Source organism: Sceloporus undulatus, chromosome 1 (assembly GCF_019175285.1).
Source record: "Sceloporus undulatus isolate JIND9_A2432 ecotype Alabama chromosome 1, SceUnd_v1.1, whole genome shotgun sequence".
Lineage (NCBI taxonomy): Eukaryota > Metazoa > Chordata > Lepidosauria > Squamata > Phrynosomatidae > Sceloporus > Sceloporus undulatus.
The window spans coordinates 183,672,193-183,691,509 of record NC_056522.1 but is presented as its reverse complement, the minus strand read 5'-3'; the positions used below and the strand labels follow the sequence as shown (position 1 = coordinate 183,691,509).

The 19,317-nt window shown below is 40.1% G+C and overlaps 1 protein-coding gene across 1 annotated transcript in view; it reads left to right on the top strand.

Annotated features, from left to right (window-relative positions):
* LOC121934780 (SLX4 interacting protein) overlaps positions 1-19,317 on the top strand; it is a 108,094-nt gene that overhangs the window by 58,524 nt on the left and 30,253 nt on the right. The window contains 3 exon segments of the mRNA XM_042475624.1: positions 252-375; positions 14,276-14,353; positions 17,715-17,803. Of these exon segments, the coding sequence (XP_042331558.1) occupies positions 252-375; positions 14,276-14,353; positions 17,715-17,803 (291 nt within the window).

Below are 19,317 nucleotides of genomic sequence, written 5' to 3'. Positions count from 1 at the left end.
TCTCCCCTGCCCCCAGTATTGCAGGCATGAGAACTTAGTAGTCTGGGTGTAGTAATGTTCTTCATATAATCTGTTACATTTATAAAGTGCTAAATTTGATTGAAATCAAGATTACCATTGCAATATTTTTTCTTGTTTCCATCTTTGCAAGCAACACTTTTCTCTGCAAAATAAATATATTTGAAAATACATGATTTTTCAAAACTTTATAGAATATAGTTAAACCTACCTGGAAACAAATTCTCTTGCAGGAAGTCTGCATGCTTCTCAAAGAGACTGTTGATTCAAGAGTGCAACAATACCTGAAAGCTCGTAAACGATCTGGTCAGTCGAAGCAAATGGAATATGCTAAAGCAACCCCTTTCTCTCTGCAAGGTAGTAGCTGCTTGTTAAAAATTAACACACCGATTTCATCTTTGGTGATTTTTAATTAACCTTTTGAATATTGAACTGTTTGATCACAATAGTTTGCTGTCAAAATGGCAGAACACTCACTTTTCAAATAGCCAAAGCTTAAAAGAAATGTTTCTCAATTTATAATATGATATGCTGACATGTATGGGGGTGCAGTCATTGGATGAGGCCAACATTCCTATTAACTCAGGCATCACTGTTTAAGTATTTGTCTCATGAGTCAAGATAAAAAACAAGTTATCCCATGTGCCTACCCCATATGGCTATTCTTGTCCTCCTAAAAACAGTAGTAGATGGGTTAAGGGAAAAGATTATGCCATACTTAGTGGGTGTAAGTGAATTAGCTGATGGGCATACGTAGGACAGATTGGAAAAATTTCAGGGCCAAATCTGTCCCTTTCTCCTTACATGTCTCTTTATTGGTTTCTGTCAGCCTCATAACTTCCAGAGGATAACAACTCCTTCAGAAAACATGAAAGCAGCTATAATAAATTAGGTGTTTATGAAAGAGTTGCTTGCTTGTTTAAAATAACCACCAATGTTGTGTAGATGTTCAATTATTCTTGTGAAAGACAGCAAGAAATTGCTCCAGGCTGCATTCTCAAGTGTTTCTTCCTGTTCTGGATTTCGTATTGTCCAGCCAGCTTTATTTTTTAGAAGCGATATAACTGTCCATTTTGCTGTCCCAAGAGGCTACGTTCCCACAGAAGGCTAACTGCATCCCAAGTGTCTGTCCCCCTGCTCCTTCACCCAATGTTGTTGCATCTGGAAGAGCTAAGTCCTAGAAGAGTTTATATATTCCTGTATGGCAGGGCGCTGGACTGGATGGCCCTTGTGATATCTTCTAACTATGATTCTGGTGGTGGTTGTGGTAATGTGTGCTTTCAAGTTGTTTCTGACTTATGACAACCCTAAGGCAAATCTATCACAGGGTTTTCTTGTCAAGTTTCTTTAGAGGGGGCTTGCCACTGCCATCCTCTGAGGCTGAGAGAGTATGGCTTGCCCCAGTGAGTATGGCTTGCCCCAGTGGGTTTCCATGGCCAAGCTGGGAATCAAACCCTGGTCTCCAGAGTCTTAGGCCAGCACTCAAACCACTACACCACACAGGCTGTATGATTCTATGAGTCCTCTATCCATGTGAACCTCTCTGACTTATTAAGTCCAGAAATCTTAGTTGTTTCCCCTCCAGGAGGAGAGAGAAGGTTAGGCAGCCAGGAAAGAGAAAACCTTTTTAGTGGTGAACCCCACTGACCTGGGAGATCCTGCTAGATCTTTCTCTGTAGCCTTATAGGCAGACCCTGAAACTTTATTTAATTTAACTATTTATTTTCATATTTGTTTTTTTAAAAAATCAGGTTATTTTTAACTGAGAGGCTGCTTGCATTTCTTCCTTCTGGGCCTTCCATCTTATGACTGAATGGCTGGCTCAGTTGGAGTTGAATGACACAGTTTTATTAAACAACATAGTTTTATTGGTTTCCCCCTTCTTATTGCCATATTGCTTATTTTTAATACTGATGAAAAAGTATTAAATTGATTTTATTGTATGTAGCCTTGAAATAATATTCTATTCAGAATGACACAAATTCACTAAGTAAATAAATAAAACATGTTATGGGCTTGCAAGTGTAGACTCTAAAGGATAAAATGAGATTATGGAATGTTTGGTTTCATCACGTAGAGAAACTCTCTTGTAGGTGAAACAGAAAAGCCTCATGGAATTTCTGTAGTGTGGATATAAATGGAAAATTTGCCCAGGCTGGCAAAACTCCAGACATTTGGCTACTTCCTGTTCCTTTGTATGACCTATCCTGCATGAAAGAGACATAAATGTATCTCTAGTACCCAAGAGAGATGGTGTTTTGTCTATGTTCATGGGCTGAAAATGAAGAGTAATGGAAAATACATTATAACATATTCAGGGGTAGCTGTGTTGGCCATGCAGCACAATATAGCAGGATACAAAATCCATAAAAGAGTAATAGCTTTATTGACCAACCAAAATGCACAAGAAGATGTGGGAAAGGAAGAATTAGTGTTTACTTGCAGGTGAGTGAAAGCAGGATCAGAGCTTACATTTCATTCAGGGGTATGAGATGGATCTCACCTTCTGAGAGCATGCTTTCTTGCAGATACAGCGGGTCCTTGTTATCTACTGGGGTTTGGTTCCAGGATCCCCCGTTGTAGTGAGGGAGGGGAAGGGGAGGGGAGGGTTGGTCAGGGAGAGATACAATCAGAAGGAAAGGAGGAGCCAGGGGAGGAGGAAGTCGAGGAGGTGAGACCCTTGGGGAGAGGTATAAAAGGTAAGGGAGAGGTGAGCGCATGGTGGAGGGGAAGATGCAGAAGAACAGGATGCGGAGAGGCGGTCGGAACAGGGCTAGAGAAAGTAACGAGAAGCCCCCAGAGAGAAGGGCGCCCTGTGACTCTCCAAGGAAGGCACGGGTTGCTGAGAGTTGGCCCGCACGTGGAGGTAAAGTTAAGGAACCCTAAATAAGAGGAGGACTTTAGATATCCCCAGGAAGGGGAGTGGAGGAGAAAGGAAGGAGGAACTCTGGAAGGGGAGTGGTGGGACCCGAAAGGAGAACATTGGGAACAGGGCCTGGTGCCTGCGGAACGAGACAAGTCAGAGCTGGAGTTGTTGGAAAAGTGCTTTGGGCCAAGAGCAGAGCTGGGTGAAGAGTCACCGTGAAGAAACGGAAAGTTAATTGAGAATGTGTTTATGTTCTGGGTTTCGGCATTATTTTGTTAAGTTTGAGAAGTTCAGTAATGTTTGAGAGCATCCAAGCTGCGTGTCTGCAAATCTGTAATCCATGCCTGGGGTTGAAAAGCCACATGGGTTCAAAATGTCGCAGGGTGCACAAGCCCTGCCCAAACCCATGGATAACAAAATCTGTGAATGCTCAAGTCCCATTAAATATAATGGCAGAGCAAAATGGTGTCCCTTATATAAAATGAAAAATCAAGGTTTGCTATTTGGAATTTATACTTTTTTGGAATATTTTCAAGCCGTGGATGCTTGAATCCATGGGTAAAAAATCCGTGGATAAAGGAGGGTCAATTGTACTTACATTCCATATTGCATCATTCAGCCCAGCTTAGAATATGTCTTCAGGACTCTTTGCAACAGTTAAAGATTAGATATGTGTCTTATTTCCTGTACACACCAGCCTTAAAGGCCAGGTTGGGGGTGGAGTCAGGGCGTAGTGTCTACAGGACCCCTGCCCCAGCTCCGCCCCGAGGGACACAGTGCCGAAGGAGTGCCATAAAGGGCTAAGAGAGCTACAAAGACCTGTGTTTGTGGCTCCTTTTTGTGCCCTGGAAATGCCGGATCGGGACCATGGTGTGCGGTTGCCGCAGCCCCAATCCAGGGGAAATGGAGGTGCCTGCAGGCCGTCCCTTAGCCCTTAGTCTTCATATTTTCCCTTGTACTATGGTTAGATGTATCTGTGACAAGAAACACTTCTGGTTTTTTTGTTTTTGTTTGTTTTGTTTTGCTAAAGCGTTAAAACTTTTCAGGACTTTAAAAATAGGAATGACTTAACATGGTAACAAGAGAGAAGACATGAGAGAGAGAGCGAGAGAAAGAGAGAGAGAGAGAACGAACTGTAAAACATTAGAACTGAAAAAAAGAAGTGGAAGTGTTAATTAAACATTTGATTTGAAGTTCAGTGGCAAGGTTAAGTTCATTTTCTCTAAGTAACTTTTACCTGCAAGCAAAAGGGCTACAGGGATAAGCAGATTTCTTCTTAAATTCATATACAATTTCTAGAAATTGTCTACTTGAGTTAGCTTAAAACCATGTTTGTGGATCTGTAGCTAGAGTGGAAAGCTAAGGATGACAATAATGAAAATCGTTTTCTGATTTAGATGGATTGGATTTAATTGTAACCTAATCTGGGATCTGGCTTCCCAAGGCTTTTCCCCCCTTCATTAACCCTATTTTCATATTAATTACAATATGACAGAGGTTTTTCTGACTGGCACAGCCAAAGTAAGTGGAAAAATCTTCAGTTGCAGAAGCTATAGGTGCAAAGTTATGTGCACACAGAGTCCTAGCACTCCTGTTATCAGGATCCTTTGCAACAGACTGTTTGCCTCTCTGTCTCCACTTAGACTCATTGCATGGCACAGCTCTGCCAGACAGCCCAAGAAAGGAGGGGGCTGAAATCTGGTCCTTGTGCCTGCACAAAGAAGTGTATTGTCAAAGCATATCTTGTAGAATCTGGCCTTTAGAATAACTTCAGATGGCAGCATATTCATTAACAGTCTGATCATTGAAAGAGCTGTTTTGTGTGTGTTTGTTTTTTAGTGCTTTGGGGTAATATATGGGCCTGTAATTCTTATCAAACATAGCCTTAATATAAAGTCAAATGTTTAAAAATTGTTTTTCAGGAAGCAGCAAGCTTTGATGTTAATAATCAGCGCTAGGAAAATGCAAGGTATCTACACTGGTCCTCACCATGCTGGAATGAAGACTATATACTGTATATAGTTAACCAAGGGCTAGACTTTACTGAAAATCAGTAAGAAACCTACAGTGAGGAGAACTTTTCAAAACACATTGAACTCTGAAACTCACTAGGGTAGGATTGTCAAAAGTTGAAAGCAAGAGCTAGGATAGCACTTTCCTGCTTCCCTTCATTTTAAGACCAGGTCTTCAGAAAAGCCTTTTTTGGACCAGCTCTCTGAGATCTCAATTGGAGCTTTTCTAAGTGCTGAATATGGATGAGATCATGCTGGTTTTAACACCCACATATAATAGATCTGTGTTTCTCTTAGATATTCACCTTAAAGGCAGAAAAAAGACTCGCCTTATGGCTGCTTCTACACATCTAGATAGCCTTAGATGGTGGGAGAAGATGCAAAACACCCAAGGTAGCTCCTTTTCCACATTCTGCTCTTTCTGATTAGCTATGAAGCTAGTTGGATAAACATTTGCCAGTTATGACCAACATGCTGAGTCAAATCAGCCAAATTATGGGTGTTCATCGTGTCCCCCCCCCATATCTCCCATCAGTCAATGAGAAAAACGTGTTCTTGATGTCGAGTTACAAGGATAGATGAAAAATTCCTATTCTGACCCAGCCACCGACTAGCTAATCCCATCCTGCTGATCAGGGTGAGGAGTGACCCTTCAGGGGATAATACTTTCCCAGCTAATTAGCTTTGTGACCCTTGCAACATCTTTAGGGTGATTAGTCCCATAGTTAACCCTACTAATGTTAGAGCAATAAATGTCCCACCCGCATGTTTCAAGCCAGAAAACGGCCATCTGAATATCTGTCATATCCAGAAATTTAACAGGATTAGGTATTCTGATTATTAATGGGAGAAATAATTAAGACTACTGTTTTTTTTAAAGGGGCATGGTTCTTAGATATAATTTGTTGTTGTTGTTAATTGCTGTCAAGTGGACTTCAACTTATGGCGACCCTATGAATGAGAGCCCTCCAAGTCACCTTATCTTCGACTGTCTGGCAAAGATCATGCAGATTCAGGACTGTGGCTTCCTTGATGAAGTCTATCCATCTTGAATGCCATCTTTTCCCCCCAACTGTCTTCTATCTTACCTTACCTGGGTATAATACTGGAATTATATTAGGAGTAACAAATGTGGCACTTGTCTACCAATCTGAATCTAAGCTTAAGCATGTTTAAATGGATTTGTGCATATTCATTCCCTTTCTGTACCCAAAAATAATTTTCCCCCAGTTTCTGGGTTGTCAATGGAAGCTCATACAATTGGGCATAATAATTTTACATCTGGAAAACTCAAATGTTATTAGAAGAGCTCTTGGCAGGCTCCCTTGCTGACTATTCACTTTTTACATGGATGGGTTTTTTAATTTTTATTTTTGCTATAACTATTGATTATTTATAGCATTTTTTAAACCCTTCTCTCCCTCAAAAGGCTCTTGGAATGACTTGCATACAGTCAAGAAAAAGACAAGGGTCTATCCCTTCAGACTTACAGGCTGATAAGGCAGAACACCAAAGGAAGAAGTAATGGGGAGAAAAGAGGCAGGCCTTCAACAGATTAGTGGAATAGCCCTACTTCACCTCTTAGCACCCACTGCTTCAGCCTGCGGATATGGCTGCTTGTGAGGACAATATGTGTGAAGGAGCATTCTTTCTAATCCTATAAAGTCCCAAGTCCCATCTGAAGAGTTCCAGTCCAGACAGAAATTTACCACTCCCTACTCTGTGAAAATTTAGCCAGTTTGTTGTTTAACTTGTTTCTGTATAGTATTTCCATCAAGAGCTTCAAAGCGGCATGTTCTGTGATACTGAAACAACAACATCACCAGAAAACAGTTAGAAAAAGACAAAAACAATACGGTAGACTTTTAGCAAATTCTTCAGGAGCAAGAGGCATTAATTCCTTGGTTTCTTCTTTCCTGCCTTCCATCACAACACACCTCTCTTCATCTTCCTTCTCTCCTCTAAAGGAGGTTTTTCAGGCTATGTGACCGTGTTCTGGAAGAGTTTGTTCCTGACGTTCCTCCAGTACCTGTGGCTAGCATCTTCAGAGAATGCTGGCATGGGAGTGAGTGGGGTGTATAAACTGTGTGACCCTTGATTGAGAGGAAGTGATTTATATGTTAATCTATGTGTTGTAGTGATGGAGCTGCTCTGCTACGTACAAAACTCTGACCCAGAATCGGTTGTCTACAAATGATTTAGCACCAGGTTCCCTGCAAACATGCGCTGCTCTACAGGCGAGAAGCAGCACCCTTCTGGCTGCACTCAGTCAAGTGTCTAATTAATGGTCCATTGTCTGCTGGGAAAACCCCTGACCCTGGGTGGTTTTCATTTGCACTTGCTGGATCTTAATTTGGTGTTTTTCAGCACTGGTGGCCAGTCTTTGTTTCCCTTAAGGGTTTCTTCTTTCCTGTTGAAGTTGTCTAGGTGTTTGTGGATTTCAACAGCTTCCCTGTGCATTCTGACTGGAAAGAACTGCTTGGCCTTGGCTTCTTTCCTTTTGCCTTCCATCAGGGGATACAGATTTTTAAAGGATGAGTTTTTCTAACCTAATTATCTCATGTTATTGGGGGGGAGGACTCTTCAGGCATAGAAAAATATCAGGGATCAGTAGTTCTATTTCAGATAACTATTACAGTACTTTTTATTGACTAGTGAGCCCAGTTGACCAGACAGTGGCTTGAACTGACATTTACATGCTACAGTGCTCCCTCGGGTTACAAAATTAATTCGTTCCGCCGCGGCGTTCGTAACCCGATGCATTTCGCAAGCCGAAAAGGGCTTTCCGTTAGCACTGGCAAGCCACGCGTTTGAATTTCGCGCCGAAAAAAATTTCGTAACCCGAAAAAACCTTCGTATCCCGGAACAGTTTTTTCCAATCTAACTTTTTCGTATCCCGGAAATTTCGTAACGCGATCAATTCGTATCCCGGGGTACCACTGTACTTCTAAATCCCATGAACGGTCCTAAATCTTTTTGGTTCAAAACTTTCAGGTTCCTCTGGTTCATCCCACTGTATAAAGTAATGCAAGGCTGATATAATAGTAGAAAGCTGATGTGATGTAGCGGTTTAAGTGTGGGACTATGACTCTGGAGATCAGGGTTTGAATCCCAACTCAGACATATAAACCCACTGGGTGACCCTGGGCAAGTCACACTGTCTTAGCCACTGAACAAATTGCAAATCCCCTCTAAAGAAACTTACCAAGAAAAGCCTGAGATCGGTTCACCTTTAGGCCACCATAAGCCGGAAGCAACTTGAAGGCACACAACAATAAACAACAACATAGTTATTTTTACAATTACTTTTAATTTGAAACATGTGGAGCTTTTCTTGATGGTCCTAAACTGCTCCTTCCATGTGCTTTCCTCTCTGTATATGGAATGCCTTGAATTTTTGAAGCAGAATTTTTAAAAGGGCCAGCATTTTCAATTCAATTGAAAGCTCTTTTCTGTAGCTCCATGCTCAGTGTTGAAATGTTCAGTGAAAAAAGATAATTAAGGGATTAGGTGTAATTGAAAGCACCAAAAATGTGGAGTAGTATATGCAAGTAATGTTCACTATTGATATGTCTGTGTGGGTGAATGAATATTCTGTTTGGAAAAAAAAGCCAGAGTATACTAAAGTCAAGTATGTCTTTTAGCCCTTCCACTAGGTTTCCTTTTTTTTAAAAAAGGAAAAAAACTTTCAGTTTTATCAATTTGTTCAGATATTAGAGTTTTTCAGCCCCTCTCACACAGAAAGCAAACACTTTTCAAATAAAAATGGAGGAACAGAGAATAGGTTATTTGAAATCTAAAATTGCTGGGTCATAAAGGGAGGAGGAATAGATGCTTTGGGAGGGGGAAGCATGAAGAAAGCCTTATGGTCTGAAATATGGGAGTGTCAGGTACAGAAAACATTTTGTGAATACTGTGGGCCTCCTCAGCCCTGTCTTGTGGTTTTGGAGAAGACTTTGCTGAATTCAGTCACAGAGCTATTCAGGTGCCAGATTTTGCTGGGAAGTGAACACCTGCCAGGCTACTCCAGATAACTCAGCAGCTCAGAGGCATTTTCCCAGGCTCCCAGGTGAATGGTCTTTAATAGCCGTGGGAGACAGCTTTCCACTGTTATCCGCCATACCACAGACTCTTACTGGCAACCTTGTAGATGCTCAAGTCAACTGGATTGTTGACTTCTTCAGTAAACACATGTTGCTAGGTGGCTTAACAGAGGAGGCTGACACGATGATACTTCCTCTGAGCCTTGGGACTATGCAGGCATACCAAGCAGGTTAAATTACTTCTTCTTTTAAAAAACTTACTTATGGTAAAATTCCACTACTTACAGCTCTGTGCTAAATCTATCATGTTGTGGCTTCTCTTTAAAAAGAGGATTTAATGCATTTTTAAATGTTGAAAAAATTGCTGTTGGATGCCTGTCTCATTTCACCTTAACGTCTGAATTGTGAGCACACAGTACTGCCTGAAAAGATATAGAGACTATTTCCCCTCCAAGGATGAAATTGCTGCTGGTGTTGTTCCCTTAACAATTCTGTATAGGATTATTCCCTATTACCATGTATGATGTATGGATGGTGAGAGCTGGACAGTTAAGAAAGAAGCTAGGAAGAAAATCCATTCATTCGAAATATGATACTGGAGAAGAGTCCTGAGAATACTGTGGTCAGCCAAAAAGACAAACAAATGGACCCTAGAGCAGATCAAGCCAGAAATCTCCATGAAAGCCAAGTTGCCAAAACTGAGGCTGTCGTACTTCAACACATCATGAGAAGAGAGGACTCATTATAGAAAACAATAATGCTAGGAAAGGTGGAGGAAAGTAGAAAGAGAGAAAGGCTGCATGCTAGATGGATGGGCTCAATTAAAGAGGACATGTGTATGAGTTTGCAGGAACTAAGCAGACCTATAGAAGACAAGGAGTCTTGGAGATGTCTCATCCACAGGGTCGCCATGGGTTAAGATCGATTTGAGGGCAGTTAACAACAAACAAACAAAAATAGGATCATTGGTTGAGTCTAGAAATGCAACCTTGCATTGTACAAAATGCTGTGATGCCTTCAAGAGTTACAAGAGTTTATTGTGGCATAAGTCTTTGTGTCGTGCCATAGCCTACTTGGTCAGCGTGCATGGAGTAAGATACCTGGGTAAGTGATTGCTTATAAAAGAGGTCCATCTGGCACTCAGAAACTGATATTTATTATTATCCTTTAAGGTGGCCTAAGTCGCTTAGGTTTACTGCTTGACAATAAGATGGCAGCCCCCTCTAGAATGTGTTCCTTGAACTGAAATGTATTCTGTTTAAGTATCTCTTTAGAGTCATTCCAGTTAAGGCATCAATCACACCAGCAATGCAAGGTGAGGCTGTTGATTAGCCCCTGTTTTAATTTTCTAATCTCTAACCACAGGGGTGTGAAACAGAGTGATGAAGGCCTTTGTCTGTGGCTGTCATTTCTGAGGCACTTTTCCAAGTGAAATTTATATCATTTGAATGAGTTCCAACTCCCAGAGGAAAGCTTTCTCTCCCCCACCAACCCCACAATGCAGTTCATATGCTTTCCCCTCAAGCATCTATGCAGTGATGAGGAATCAGGCTTAATGGAAACTCTTAATTTTCATGGATATTTTTAACTCTCCTAAAACGGTAAAGTAATATTTGATTGTTCAAATGGGTTTCCATAAGAGTGCATGCCAGGAATAGCAGTTTCTGTGATTGACCAACAAGTGCCAATTGATTTCCAGCGGTTTTTTAGAGGAGCATAGACATAGAAGAAGAATCTGAAATGGAGGAATTCACATAGGCAGGCAGATAGTTTCCAAGTATAGCTGTTATTACAATACGAGCATCCTGAATGAGTCACTTGTATCGGACAAACAGGCTTGAGCAAAAGAGAAGGCCAGCTTGCTCAGGATACACATCTCTGTGCACATCAACAAAGTGTTTCTCTGTGGCGGGGTACAGACCGCCGCTTTGCGGCGGTCCGCCGCCGCCGCCATTTGCTCCGCGCGGGAGCCGCAGCAGCCAAACCGCGCGGCTCCCGCGCGGAGCAAAAAAGAAGCTCCATTTCGGAGCTTCTTTTTGCGGCGCCTTTATGATGTCGCGAGGCGCCTGGCGTGGACTCGCGACGTCCAGTACGTAAAGATGGCGGCGCCCATGTAGAAGGGGCGCCGCCATCTTGTACGTATAGAATACGTACTAGGGTTAGGGGGGTGCGGAAGCACCGCCCCTTCCTTACCCTAGTACGTATTGTATACGTACTATTTGGCGGTCTGTAAACCGCCTGTGTTCAGGTAATAAGCCTTTTCAGATCATGAATGACAGGTGAATCAGATATGCTGAGGTAAACTGTTTTCCCACCATGATCTTGGTTTTATTCCTCCAGAATCCTGTCTTGTCATCACAGCTGGCCCCAAAGCTAACACTTTCCCCCCAAATACATGAATACAGTGTGCATGGCTTCAATTTATTTAATCACAGTAGTAGAGTCCTCTTATAAGGTACACACAGTAGCCGTGAAAACAGGATCAGAATTTTTTCTTGAAGATGAGTTTTATTGAGAAAGTAACTATAATGGCAGAGTAATGGCTATCTATGTTAATTTTATGACAGTTGTCCCTGGAAGAGGGAGAGGATGATGAATAGTGAAATGTCTGTTAGACATGTAGACTACAATAGTGATTAGTTAGAGTCTGAGAAGGAGAATTGTTGGTGAGAAAAGGAGTGAGGGAATGCTATGCCTTTCTTAATGTTCCGTCTGGACATAGCAAGTGGGAGCATCTGTAGCTGTGGTGTAAATCTAGATGAATCCAAAGACACAGTAGGGAAAAGAGACTTGGGATGTGAAGTAGGGTAGCAGAAAAGAACTCTCTGAACAAGGATTTCAGACCACCTTGGGTGATGCTTTTCATGGATCTTTCACCTAGAATTTTCTAAAGATAGAGAAGGGTGCAAAAGCAGTCAGCCGGAAATTCCTAAAATTTAGGCAAGGTGTTTGCTAGCAAACCCAATGGAAAACACTGTTGAAAGACTATAGAGAGATTCTTGGAGGGTTCAGTACACTTATTGAGCTTAGAATGGCCCTGGAAAATGATTTCCAAATGCTCCTTCTTTACAAAGGAAAATATTGATCAAAGACAAAGCATTAATTATTGAGGCTGGTTCCACAATCTACTCAACTATTTTGTTCTTGTATGTGAAGACAAATAATTAGGGTTTTTTTTAAGAAGTGAAGCATAGAAATGAAATGAATTAAAAAAATGTGCATTTGAAAAAAAAAATGTTCCCTTGCAGTATTCTTCCTGTATTTGACTGTCCCAAAGAATTTCACAGGAATTATTATGCAAAGAAAAACCACACTTTTGTGAATAATTTTTATGGACAAATAATTTTTAATCATATAAAACAACATATAAAGTGAAACTATATATGTACAATTATAAACAGAAGACCAACTCTTCTACACACTACCTACTAACTACAGAAAATAACAAGAAAGGGGAAAACATATGACTTCTAACTTGCCACCTAATGGTAGTAATTGTAATGGTTGTAAAAATTACATTGTTTTAGCACAAAACTCCTGCTTTCTAAGGAGGAAAACCCATATTCTGTGTAGAAAACAGTTTCTTGGCAAACACGTACACCAGAAAAGTTCCTTTGCCACACTTTGGAATGTCAAATACCACAAGAAAATTCTGCAAAATTCTTAGTGCTCTATTTGTCTTTCCAATGAAATTTCCTGACTTGAGAAACCTGTTTTCATCCTAAGAACGAATAATTGTGAATTTTCGCATTAATCAATTTCAAAAGAGGATTTTTGAGAGAAACCTTGAAGCCTATTTTGTGCAAGTTTCCTATATCCTTTCCAGAGCTCTCCAACCAAAACTGACCTCTTGTGTCAAAGTGTTTGTGAAAAGACATGTGAAATGGGAAAGGTGGGATGGATTTCTAGCAAAGCATCAATAGAGAACTTTTAAAATGAGATTAAATGCTAGATATCCACTGCATATTTTAATCACATATTGGCCCTGATGGGAGATAAACTGTGAATGAAGATGGCTCCGTGGAACGCACTGGAACAGCAGAGCAGCTGTTGAGAGTTGCACTTCAGTTCTTTTAAAGTAGGGCACAATGAAGTGCCTTGCAGTTTCTCATCTGTGTGATTGGGACAAGTGTTTCAGTAAGCACAATGATGTTAACTTATCTCTACACTGATCTGAGATGAGCTAGGAGCTTCTGAACAACATATAATTAATTTGGTGTTAAGGTGATAAAAAGTAAGTGACATGCAAATTAGTTACTTTAAATATATATGAAAAATATGAGTGGTTTAATACAAAGGTCGATTCAAGAAGCATGAATTGTGTCATTTGGTTTGTTTATTGAGTCAGTTGTTCACCAAACAGTCTGTTTACTGAATACAGAAATGGCCATGGGAAACGATTCTGCTGTATTTTGTAACAACTTTGTCTATCTAAAATAAATTCTTGAAACAACTGATTCAGAAAATGGTAACAGCAGGTGCCATGATGAAAATGGCTGAGCATAGTTCTCTGTAATTGTATCCTCCCCAAAAAAATGGTTTCCACAGTTCTTTAACCTGCTCCCAAACTTCTTTGTGGGATATAACTTAACTCCTCATATCTTGACTTAATTTATGAAGGGCATTCAGATATAGAATTCACTTTCATAGGAAAAATTTAAGAAATTTTGATCAGGCAAGAATTCTCTATGGTTGTGGAACATGACAGGATGTTATTCTGGGAGGGGGCAAGAGTAATATAAGGCATGGATGAAGGAAGGATAGCATCAAAACTAGGTCTCAAATTTTGTCATAGCACTCATACCTAGTTTGGAAATTTGAAACTCTTCAATCATCCAGAAATAAAGGCAAGGGAAAAAGGTAGAATTTAAAAATAGCTAACTATTTGTCCACAGCATCATTGGATGTTGTAAGGGTGGTTCATTGCCTTACTTATGCCATTAAAGGTTGGAAAGGGAGAAGTTTGGTACCCTGCTTTTCTGACCCCAGTTATTTGACTGGCCAGCAATGATAAGGAAGGAACATTCGCTGCCCTTTTCTCAGTGTCTGATTAAGGTATAACATGTTTCTTGGGAAATAATGAATTCAATATCTTGTCTTTTAATTGTTATGTATTTTTATTTTACTTCAGGCTGGCTTTGGTGGCTGATGTTAAGATAGTTGGTACAGAGTTTCTCAACTTCCCTGCCTCTCTCTCTGTTATTTACTTCGTGTATTTTAATTACTTTGGTTTATACTGTATGTATGTTTTTAGTCCAGATAGCTTCCTCATAAATCTGTGCTTTTTGTGTGTAACTAATAGGACTAAATAAACCCGTCTTCCTTTTCTGTTGCAGCTGGTGACTTTCACATTGAAGCCTACTTTGTCAAAAGATGGGTCAATCTGCGATGTATTTGGGGACAGCAGAGTAGAGGTAAGCTATATTTTTGTTATTTAGGGCATTTTGTAGAAATCAGGGAAAATAGGAGACGTTTTGTTTTCATAAGGGCTCTGCTCCAGTGGTTTTCTTGAACAAGGATTTCTGTCCCCACACAACTATCCTTGCTTGTAGTGTCTTCTCTGGGGCCACTAGCCCTATAATTCGTTTATTCATTCATACAATCTTCCAGTTGGTTTGCAATGATTAGAAAGTATAGCAGGTGCAAAGCAAAAACCAGAGCTTGGAAGGAACAAGTTACAAGTAATGCACTTACCCGTAAATAGTCAGTTGTGGCAATGAGGTATACAATTACAATTATAACCAACTCTGTTGTTGTTATGAGTAACTGATTCTAGTTGCTTTCAAAAGTTACATTTAAAGAGTATTTTAGAAGCATTTTAACTTTCTGTCTCATTCTCTCACCAATTAAAAGCTTTCTCTACAAAAACAAAGGTGAGGAAACCAATGGAAAAGTAAGAAGCAGTATGCTATGTAACATAAAAAGCTACTTTTCCAATAGTGTAACACTGTGGTGGCAACAGTTTCTTTTTCCAAGGCTATATTGGGAACACCCACATGAGTACCCAGGTTATTGGGGCAATTAGCTTACACTTTATAAACTGCTTAGGGAGTGCTTAAGTACACTGATAAGCAGTATAAAAATGTATTTGCTTTTGCTATGTTCAAAAATCAGAACCAAATAGCACAACCAGACCCTTTGGGAGCATGAGGCAATATCTGATGTTCCTTTCCACAGGGCAATTGGTGTCGGTTGGGCCTGTGGAGGTGTCAGGGACAATACCTTCATGCAATCTACCGTGCAGAGGCCGTGAGGAACTATCACATACTACACACAATGATAGCACTAAGATACCTCTAACTACCATGACTGCACAATATGGAATTCTGGGGTTTGTCGTTTGGTCAGAGACACCCGAGGTGTTTCCTGTCTTTCTAAAGCTCCTCGCTCAACTGCCAATCCCAGGAATCCATTGGATGGAACTATGCCATCTAAATTGGAATCATAGTGGTATAACTGGTACAAAAGGGCCCTTAGATTCTCTGCTCCCTACTGCCTTCCACAAAGAATATCATGGTGAGAGGGACTGGTCTTGCCCAGTGGCCAAAGCAGGAGCAGCTGAAGGTGTTTGCTTCCCCACTGCCCCCTCCCAGAAAGAACATTTTGCTGCAGTTGCTCTTAATACAGCAGAACTGAATGGAGAATGTAGGGCTGCCATGTGGGTTTGGATCTCTGTGATTAAAATCTGTTGCAAGCTGCCTTTAGGATCATTCAGAAGATAGATGAATCTTTTAAATAAATGAGTTCATTAATCATTTGTTAGGGCGTGGTTTGAGAAGATCCCTATGATCAGCAGCAAGTGCACAGGACTGTCTTTTCAACATGCATCTCTAAATCAGAGGTAGTGTATCTCAGCACTAGAAGCAGAGTTTATTCTATCTGTGGGCATCTCATTGCATTCCAAGAGCCTGATCCTGAAGGGCAACCCACATCCAGATCGCATTTGCTTGCAAGTACTAGAGAATCCTGCCTACTGGACTGGGAGAAATATTTTGTCACAATAATGTTCCAGTTGCTTTATGGTTTAGTATTTGCTATCTCATTAACTTTTCAAAGTTTGTTTATAAGTGCAGTCAGAGTAATGGGCTGTGCCACATCACATCAGCACAATGGTGAGACTCAGCATTTTGTCAAGTCTCTGGCCTCTGAATCAGTAGAGGTTACCATATGAGTCAGGCCTATTGTTAAAAGTTGGTACAAGTACATGCAAGAATCTACTTTTGTTCAGGCTGCTTCTATAATGCTGTTTCCAGGTGATGTCATTGTTTCATGTTTTCCCCAGCCTAGGAGCTCCAGGAGGAAGTGACATCAAATCACATGTTGCCAGACATAGCAAGCCACTCAAAATATTTAAGAATTAAGCTAAAAACCTACTGGAATCATGCCCATCGTTTAATATTATAATTTTTTTAGAACATTTGTTAAATCTACTAGATAGGTTAACATTTACTTGATAGAAGTGCTTTGTGTTTAATTGCAACAGACGGTTCCTATTCCCCTTCCTTTTTTAAAAAAGATTGTTGCTTATATGCCTTACTTGGGTTTTGGCCATTCATGCTGTGGTTACCTACAGGGTAGATTGCTTCAGTTAGTATTGCATGACATTGCCTTGGAAGAGAGTCCTGAAGCTACAACTGATTCAAAATGTGCTTGTAAGGGTACTGAGAGAAATTGTCCATTCAAATTTTGCTGCATCAGTTCTCCATGAATTTCCACAGATTGCCTCCAGGCTTGAATCAAGATTTTGGCTTTGTTCTTAATGGCCTGAGTGGGATTGGATCAGAGTATTTTTGGAATTATATCCCTACCACCACCTTTCCAAAACCTTTGTTCCACTTCAGTGGTCTTCCAACACCTTCTAACATGAGGCGCATGAGTTTCCAGGAGCGAGCCATTTCACTGTGGTGTCAAGGATTTGGAAAAGCATGCAGAGCAGAAAAAGTACTGAATCCCTTCATGTCAGCCTTTAGGCAAGCCATGAAGGGTATTTTATTTGATATGTGTGATAGGATTTCACTGTAACCTTGTATCCCAATGCTATTTCACATGGTTATGGTGTTCCTACTGTGATTTGTGGTGGGTTTAGCTATGGTACCTTGTTTGGTATTCATATGTTTGTTAAGATCCTTTCTGTGAGGAAAAAGTTTATTGTTATTAAATACATACATACATACATACCTCATCAGTTATCCCATCTGAGAAAAGGCAAGAGAGAAGCTTCTGCTGGATGCAGTGGGAGTTTCCCTTGAAATAGAAATGGCAGGCTTGGAGATATTATTGCTATTGTTACAATCATGGCAGAGTGAAGCTTTCTCACAGCTATTTACCTAAGGAAAAAAGCTGCATTTTGGTTGTGTCCATGCAATTAATGTCACATCTACCTTGTCTTATTTTAATGCTACATAGTATGGCATGGTAGTCAGACAAGGAAACAGTACTTCAGGATTGGTGGGGGGGGAGGATTTGTATTCTAGTGGCTTTATAATTGTAGGAAAACTGGATTGTTTGGCCTATGTGTATGCATGTGGTAAAACCTTACTATTTTGTAAGATCCTCCTCTTCAGCATATTTTTTTAGGAGTTATTCTGGCAATGTGCTCTTCTCTATTCAAAGGGGAGTAAATAAGGAAGGAAGCCTGACTTTAGATTGAAAAAACAAAATGTAGTGCATGCTAAAACATAACTCAGTTATTTTAGAGCCTGACATTTTCACTGCCAGAGAGGAGGGGGATATCTGAACATACACATGATATCTTTGCGCGTTCTTCTTTTACAGAGTTGCGTGTATTTCCGGACCGATTTGTGATTTGTGTCACAAGGCTTGAATCCAGTCCACCTCCTTGGGTCAGTGAAAGTATGGCACCAGTATGTATGAAAGAGTATTAACAAATACCATATTTTACTGTGCACTGGTTAGGAAACGTGGGTGGCTTTATATAGGTCTTTGCCATTCATAGATTCTTGGCACATGCTTTGAGATGGAAAATGTTACATAAATGCTTGGGCCAAGATGTTTAAAAGTTGGAGTCAAAAATTGTTCAATGAATTCACAAGCTACACACCCAGGCAAAACTTCTGATGAGGACAGTTACTGCGAAGCTGACCACTTGTGAAAATCAGATTATTCCTTAAGATTGCAGAATAAGAAAAAAATAGTACCTTTATTTTTAAATTTGAATTATTTAATTCAATTCTAAGTACTGCTTCTACTCATAATTCAGCTATATTGGACTTCTCAGGAGGAGAATATAGGATGAGTGAGGGAGGCCTTTTAACATCTTGGCCCCCCACTCCAGCTCCGGAGCAACTCAGCATGGGCGCTGGCCATGAAGCCTTGGGCAATACTAAGAATATTATTTTGTTGTTAATTTTTAGTCTCCCTCTTTTTAGGGTGTTAGATTGTAATCTTTTAACTGTAACTTCTTAACTGTAATCTTGTAATTTGCTATGCTGTATTAGTTGTATTATTTCATTGTTTATTGGCATTTGCTTAGTTAATCTTTGAATGAGGGGTTGGAAATGGGATTTCCTTTTGATAATTATTGTTTTGAATGTAATCTTTTGTGTTATTCTTTGTTATTATTGAATTGTTATGAAATTCTTATTCTTATTATGATTTACTATGTATTGCTATGTTATATTGTTTTATTATTTTCATGTTTATTGTTATTGCTTTGTATTATCCCCACTGTTGGATTCCCAGTGATTGAGTGGGATATAAATAAATCCTATTATTATTATTATTATTATTATTATTAAATATTTGTCATGTGGCAGGAGGATTAAACTTGAAGTTAACTCTTCGATTCTTCAGTCTAATTAAGCATTAGTTGGGGATTTTTTTTCAATTGTGTTTAACATTTTCATATTGGTCATAAAAAAATTATTAGGACTGGGTGTGTTTATATGTTACATTGCAAACCTCCAAATTTAATGAATCAGGCAATGGAAATTATCACTGAACTCATTCTTGGTTCTGTTCTTGGCACTACCAGAAGCTAATTCAGATACAACAGAAGTTAAAAGTACTTCTGGGGTAGTTTTATTTAGGCCTGAAATGACAGCCAAATGACATGGCTTCCAGCAGCATTTGGGGCATAGTGTTTAGATGTTGCATACCCCAGACATGGGCAGAAGCCACGTCAATGCTGTCTCTTTCCAGAAGAACTGAGCCAAAAAAGGAGCAGAAAAACCCACTTCTTTTTGGTGGCCCAGTTCAAGTCTATGGCAACAGCTTGAATCAGGCCCGGGAACATGTGGTCACTGTGACCCCAGCGCTAACCAGAATGGAGCTGTTGAAACTCTGTTCACAACCCATTTTAGAATTGTTGGTGGGAAAACAAATGCCCCCTGACAGTTCTTTCAAAATTAATCCTAAT